The sequence below is a fragment of the Oncorhynchus kisutch genome, linkage group LG26 (genome assembly GCF_002021735.2).
Source record: "Oncorhynchus kisutch isolate 150728-3 linkage group LG26, Okis_V2, whole genome shotgun sequence".
NCBI lineage: Eukaryota > Metazoa > Chordata > Actinopteri > Salmoniformes > Salmonidae > Oncorhynchus > Oncorhynchus kisutch.
Window position 1 is genome coordinate 48716462 of NC_034199.2, and position 7446 is coordinate 48723907.

The 7446-nt window shown below is 41.6% G+C and overlaps 1 protein-coding gene across 1 annotated transcript; it reads right to left on the bottom strand.

Annotated features, from left to right (window-relative positions):
* Positions 1–228: 228 nt before the first annotated feature.
* Positions 229–5265, bottom strand: LOC109884934 (variant surface antigen F-like). Its single transcript, XM_020476825.2, has 2 exons — positions 4857–5265; positions 229–257 (listed from the first exon to the last, which is right to left on the bottom strand). Exons 1-2 carry the CDS (start codon positions 5263–5265, stop codon positions 229–231), a joined length of 438 nt encoding a protein of 145 aa, XP_020332414.2.
* Positions 5266–7446: the final 2181 nt, after the last annotated feature.

Consider the following 7446-nt stretch of genomic DNA (forward strand, 5'->3'; position numbering starts at 1 on the left):
TTCTCTCTCACAGATCTTCAGACTCACTTTGAGCTCCCTGGAACATGTCAGAGGAAGGAAACCACCCAATCAATATGGCTCTCCACTTGATGAGGGGTCATTCAGGAAGTAATAGCGTTGCCGGGTACATTTTCTCCACAGCAACGGGGAGGATATAACTGGCCCCTTTCATCTGGCACCTCTCAACAACTGGAACAACTCCTCTATAAAGACTGGGCCTAATAGCCACTAATAGTCCCCACACACGCCCAGCCACTCTGAACACAAGAGCAACACATGGTGGCTTACAGGAGAGGAAGCTTGATATGTGCTGTGTTTAACCAGACAACAGGAGAGGAAGCTTGATATGTGCTGTGTTTAACCAGACAACAGGAGAGGAAGCTTGATATGTGCTGTGTTTAAGCAGACAACAGGAGAGGAAGCTTGATATGTGCTGTGTTTAAGCAGACAACAGGAGAGGATGCTTGATATGCGTTGTGTTTAACCAGACAACAGGAGAGGAAGCTTGATATGCGTTGTGTTTAACCAGACAACAAGACCTCTATGTGGAAGCTTTCAGCTCCATCAACTCTATTACACAGAGGAGGTATTATTCTCCTTGATGGATAGTTATGGACTGTTATTGAAGTTATGGGTATTGGTTCTGTAACATGGAGTAACATTTCAGAACCTTTCAATCCATAGAGGTACTCTGCCTTGTCCTGTTCAGATAGATAGTTAGGATATATATACACACACACACACACACACACACACACACAGTACCAGTCAAAAGTTTGGACACCTACTCATTCAAGGGTTTTTCTTTATTTTTTATTTTTCTACTTTGTAGAATAATAGTGAAGACACCAAAACAATGGAATAACACATATGGAATCAGGTAGTAACCAGAAAAGTGTTAAACAAATCACAGTATATTTTGTATTTGCGATTTTTCAAATTGCCCTCCTTTGCCTTGATGACAGCTCTGCACACTCTTGGCATTCTCTTGACCAGCTTCAACTGGAATGCTTTTCCTTCACTCTGCGGTCCAACTCATCCTAAACCATCTCAATCTGTTTGACGTCGGGTGATTGTGGAGGCCAGGTCATCTGATCCATCACTCTCCTTTGACAAATAGCCCTTATACAGCCTGGAGGTGTGTTGGGTCATTGTCCTGTTGAAAAAGAAATGATAGGCCCACTAAACGTAAACCAGATGGGACGGCGTATCGCTGTAGAATGCTGTGGTAGAATGCTGCTGGTTTAAACTTATTATGGCTGCAGGGGCAGTATTGAGTAGCTTGGATGAAAAGGTGCCCAGATTAAACGGCCAGCTCCTCAGTCTCAGTTGCTAATATATGCATGTTATTATTAGTATTGGATAGAAAACACTCTAAAGTTTCCAAAACTGTAAAAAGATTGTCTGTGAGTATAACAGAACTGATAATTCAAGAGAAACCCTGAGGAAAATCTAAACAGGAAGTGGATTCTATTTTGAAAACTCCATGTTCCATAGCCTCCCTTTGCTCCATTTAAAGGGATATCAACCAGATTCCTTTTCCTATCGCTTCCTCAAGGTGTCAACAGTCTTGAGACATAGTTTCAGGCTTTTATTTAGAAAAATGAGCCAGAAAGATAACATTGCGTCAAGTGGTCACATGAGTTTTGCTCGCGCAACAGAGTTTGGACAGCCATTGCTTTTCCCTCTCCTACTGATAAAGACATTTGCGGTTGATATATTATCGATTATATATTTTAAAAACAACCTGAGGATTGATTATAAAAAACGTTTGACATGTTTCTGTGGACATTACGGAAACTATTTGGAATTTGTCTGCGTTTTCGTGACCACTCTTTCCTGTGGATTTCTGAAATACCTCCAAACAAACGGAGGTATTTTGGATCTAAAAATATTCTTTATGGAACAAAAGGAACATTTATTGTGTAACTGGGAGTCTCGTGAGTGAAAACATCCGAAGATCATCAAAGGTAAACGATTCATTTGATTGCTTTTCTGATTTTCGTGACCAAGTTACTTGATGATAAGTGTACTTAATGTTTTGATAAACATAAACTTCGATAAACTTACACAAACGCTTGGATTGCTTTCGCTGTCAAGCATATTTTCAAAATCTGAGACGACAGGTGGATTAACAAAAGGCTAAGCTGTGTTTTCCTATATTGCAGTTGTCATTTCCTGAATATAAATATTTTTTGTAATATTCATTGAATGTGGTGCTATGCAATTCAGAGGTTGTTGATGACAATTATCCCATTAACGGGATTGCAGCCATAACAAGTTAAGTGTGCCTTGAATTCTAAATAAATCACTGACAGTGTCATCAGCAAAGCACAGATGATCTCTGCATGTGTGGTTTCCACTGTGAAGCATGGAGGAGGAGGTGTGTAATGGTGTGGTTACACCATCCTTACACCTCCTCCTCCATGCTTCACGGTGGGAACCACACATGCAGAGATCATCTGTTCACCTACTCTGCGTATCACAAAATCAGGCAGTTGGAACCAAAAATGTCAAATTTGGACAGATTTCCACCGGTTTAATGTTCATTGCTTATGTTTCTTGGCCCACGCAAGTCTCTTCTTATTATTGGTGTACTTTAGTAGTGGTTTCTTTGCAGCAATTCTACTATGAAGGCCTGATTCGACCATGATTCGACCATGAAGGCCTGGCTAGACAATCGGGACCCTCTCTTTCTAACAGTTCTGGGCTAATCTCCTCTGTTGTGCTGTGTCCATCTGGCTTATTTAAAACTGACTCCAGGCCAGTCTTCTCCGTTGAGGTTTCTCAGTTTGCCTGGTCTAGGATCAGTTGTGTGTGGGAGAGAACCAGACTGCTTTGCTATGTCCTTCTGGTTCCACTAAATACTGATTCCAGGTCAGTCTCCTCTGCTTTGCTGTGTCAGCCTTCTGTGCTGTTATGTGTCTATCTGGCTTTACTGGGTATGACTCCAGACCAGTCTCCTGACTCTACTCTTCTGTTCTATGTCTGTCTGGCTCTATTGAAACCGACTCCAGGCCAGATTACTAAGACAGTTTCCAGGCTTTGATCTAAGGGAGGTGCACTTTAGCTGTCACTCCCTCCTGTCTCTGGTGAGATGGCTATTCTAGGACGAACTCCATGTGAGTCTCCTTTTAGGTGCTGTGTCTGTCTGTCTGTATTAAATACTGATTCCAGGTCAGTCTAATTTACGGTGCTGTGTCTGTCTGGCTGTATTAAACACTGATTCCATGTCAGTCTCATTTACGGTGCTGTGTCTGTCTGGGTTTATTAAACACTGATTCCAGGTCAGTCTCCTCTGTGGAGCTATGTCTGATTGGCTTTACTGGGACTGCTTCCAGGCTTTGATCTAAGGGAGGAATGCATTTTACCTGTCCCTCCCCTACTGTCTCTGATGAGAGGAGAGAGCAGGACATGAACATCAATAATGCCGTTAATGATGCTGTTTCATCTGCCTCAGAGAAGAGAGGAGTTGAGGTCTGTACAACAAAGAGCCTCGGCTCTATTCCTGGCATCAATGAGACTGGATATTCACTACATTAAACGTTTCTACTAAAGGAATCAGGCTTTTTTTTTTACATTTCTTTTTTATTTATCCGTTATTTCCTCAGGTGACTGAGAACACGTTGTCATTTTACAGCAACAACCTGGGGAATAGTTACAGGGGAAAGGATTGACATTAGCATTACAGCATAGGACAGATTGAAGGACATAGTAGAGATTAGTATTTGCGTAACTTTCCACCTCTCAGAGTTCAGAACACCTGATTCACTTCATTATGATTAATACGAGCCGATGAGTGAATGAGGAACACAGGAGAGAGCATAGAGCCATAGAGCCTCTGGAAGCCTGTACGATGGCTGAGCTCCGTGCATTGAGAGCTTTATCTAGGTCAGAGTTTAGCCTACCAATAGACTCTTTGTTGTTTCTCTCTCTGTCCCGAGGGCATTCCTCCTCACCAGTCTAGTACGCATCCCAAATGGGCACCCTATTCCCTATATAGTGCACTACTTTAATCCAGGGCTGGCACCCTATTCCCTATATAGTGCACTACTTTAATCCAGGGCTGGCACCCTATTCCCTATATAGTGCACTACTTTAATCCAGGGCTGGCACCCTATTCCCTATATAGTGCACTACTTTAATCCAGGGCTGGCACCCTATTCCCTATATAGTGCACTACTTTAATCCAGGGCTGGCACCCTATTCCCTATATAGTGCACTACTTTAATCCAGGGCTGGCACCCTATTCCCTATATAGTGCACTACTTTAATCCAGGGCTGGCACCCTATTCCCTATATAGTGCACTACTTTAATCCAGGGCTGGCACCCTATTCCCTATATAGTGCACTACTTTAATCCAGGGCTGGCACCCTATTCCCTATATAGTGCACTACTTTAATCCAGGGCTGGCACCCTATTCCCTATATAGTGCACTACTTTAATCCAGGGCTGGCACCCTATTCCCTATATAGTGCACTACTTTAATCCAGGGCTGGCACCCTATTCCCTATATAGTGCACTACTTTAATCCAGGGCTGGCACCCTATTCCCTATATAGTGCACTACTTTAATCCAAGGTTGGCACCCTATTCCCTATATAGTGCACTACCTTTGATCAGAACCCTATGAGTCCTGGTCAACAGTGGTGTACTATATAGAGGATCATTTGGAACAAAGATAGAAGGGTAGATAAATAACACCATTGTCTTTGGTCTGTAATTAACAAAACCTTTATTGAATGTATTACATTGATAAGATTATTATCGACATGTTGTAAAGCTGTGATTTATATCTTTGAATCTCATACAGTCTCTAAGTCTTAATCTGTCTGTGGCCTGGATCTGGCTCTGGCCTTGCTCCTGGCCTGGTTCTGGCCTGGTTCTGGACTGGTTCTGGCTGTGGCCTTGCTCTGGCCTGGATCTGGCTCTGGCATGGATCTGGCACTGGCCTTGCTCTGGCCTGGTTCTTGCCTGGATCTGGCTCTGGCCTGGATCTGGCTCTGGCCTTGCTCCTGGCCTGGTTCTGGCCTGGTTCTGGCCTGGTTCTGGCTGTGGCCTTGCTCTGGCCTGGATCTGGCTCTGACCTGGTTCCGGCCTGGCTGTGACCAGGTTCTGGCTGTGGCCTTGCTCTGGCCCGGTTCTGGCTGTGGTCTTGCTCTGGCCCGGTTCTGGCTGTGGCCTTGCTCTGACTGTGGCCTGATTCTGGCCTGGCTGTGCCCTGGTTCTCGTCTGCTTCTGAAGGGTTTGTCTCACAGCCTTCATATAAGCCCTGGTTCTTTTAAATCTATGCACATACACACTAATTAGGCTTTCTCTTTCTTATTCTCTTCATACATTATTTGTTTTGTCTAGTATTTGTTTTCTTTCTTATGATTTGATTTTTTAAATATTTATTTTCCTTTTTTTTCAAAAATGTTCCCCAATACAGACATACACATGCAAACAACAACTTACAGATTCACACAGACAACTACCTCTCCTTTGCCCAGACCTGCATGCTTACACCCACATGCCACCCACATGCCACCCACATCCCTAGTGCCTGCATGCCACCCACATGCCACCCACATCCCTACTGCCTGCATTATTAGAAACTAAACAGGGCAGTTTCAGGTCATCCCCATAACCCACACACTTTCAATATTTAAATAATAAATCATTTGATTTTCCCATAGCCGTTTCCTGCAGTCAAATGGCCAAATCTAGTGGCCTCATGGGTGGAATGTTATTAATATTTCTCATAATTTGATCATGCATGTTTTATATATTTGTATACTTGCTGAAAATCTGGTGTTTCCATGTCAAATGGTTTTTGTCATGTTTCAGTCTTCTGCCAACATCAGATCCATTAAAATCTTGGTTCCAATAATTAAGAGATTGTCAGTTGGATGGTTTTGTTTTATTACTATTTATTATTTATGATATGAACATCCTTTTCTTACTCAAATAAAAATTCCCTCAAGATTGTCCTCCAAAAAAAATTAAACTTGAAATGTTGTGATATGTAACTTAAGTTGCATTGTATTTGAAGCGGTCTACATTGGACAGTCAAAAATGACTTTAATTCTGTCATGGAATTAAATGTTTTTCCTGTTACCACAAACGGTTTCTATGCCTTTAGTTTTCACACCAATTTATCAGTGAATTCTGAAAAGCTATTCAAGGATTGTTCCCTAACGTTTTGTTTTTTGAAGTGATATTGGTTATTGTAGAATATTTAATTTTCATAGATAATGTTATGGTGTTCTTAACTCTAAAGTTGTTCATTTTCTTCGCTTTATCCTTTGAAAATTGACACGTAAAAATATTCTAGGGATGAGCACATTTTCAGTATGTACCCATTGTTCCTCTTTAGAGCGTTTAACTAGATGTTACAAGTAAAAGCCCTGGGTGGTGAGTTGATAAAACTCCAAGGAAGATTAAAACCACCCTTAGATTTAGGAAGATGTAAAACTTCCCTTATTATTCTATGAATTCTATTTGCCCATATAAAGTCTGTTTTGACCGAGTATACTTTTGTAAAGAATGTCTTCGTGGGTTAATTGCTATTACCGAGAATAAATACAGAAATGTTGATAGCCATGCAGATGAGCTTTATTCTGTGTTTAACATTAATGGGACAATTGTTCCATTTAATTAGATCTGCTTTCATATTGTTGAGTAATGGAATTAAGTTATCTTTTTACAGTTGAAGTCAGAAGTTTACATACACTTTGGTTGGAGTCACTTAACTTGTTTTTCAATCACTCCACAAATTTCTTGTTAACAAACTATAGTTTTGGCAAGTCGGTTAGGACATCTACTTTGTGCAAGACACAAGCAATTTTTCCAATAATTGTTTACAGACAGATTGTTTCCCTTATAATTCACTGCATCACAATTCCAGTGGGTCAGAAGTTTACATACACTAAGTTGACTGTGCCTTTAAACAGCTTGGGAAAGCAAGGAAGAAGCCACTGCTCCAAAACCACCATAAAAAGCCAGACTACGGTTTGCAACTGCACATGGGGACAAAGATCGTACTTTTTTGAGAAATGTCCTCTGGTCTGATGAAACAAAAATGGAACTGTTTGGCCATAATGACCATGGTTATCTTTGATGGAAAAGGGGGAGGCTTGCAAGCTGAAGAAAACCATCCCAACCGTGAAGCACGGGGGTGCTTGAGGGTGTGCTTTGCTGCAGGAGGGACTGGTGCACTTCACAAAATTGATGGCAACATCAGGAGGAAAATGACGTGGATATATTGAAGCAACATCTCAAGACATCAGTTAGGAAGATAAAGCTTGGTCGCAAATGGGTCTTCCAAATGGACAATGACCCCAAGTATACTTCTGAAGTTGTGGCAAAATGGATTTAGGACAACAAAGTCAAGGTATTGGAGTGGTCATCGCAAAGCCCTGACCTCAATCCTATAGAACATTTGTGGTCAGAACTGAAAAAGCA

Bases quoted from the DNA above. Each gene is read 5' to 3' on its own strand.
- LOC109884934 (XM_020476825.2), bottom strand. From the start codon at position 5,265: ATGAAGGCTGTGAGACAAACCCTTCAGAAGCAGACGAGAACCAGGGCA. The intron at 258-4,856 runs GCCAGAGCCAGA...TCTTGTGTTCAG, and splicing joins AGAACCAGGCCAGGAGCAAG to AGTGGCTGGGCGTGTGTGGG.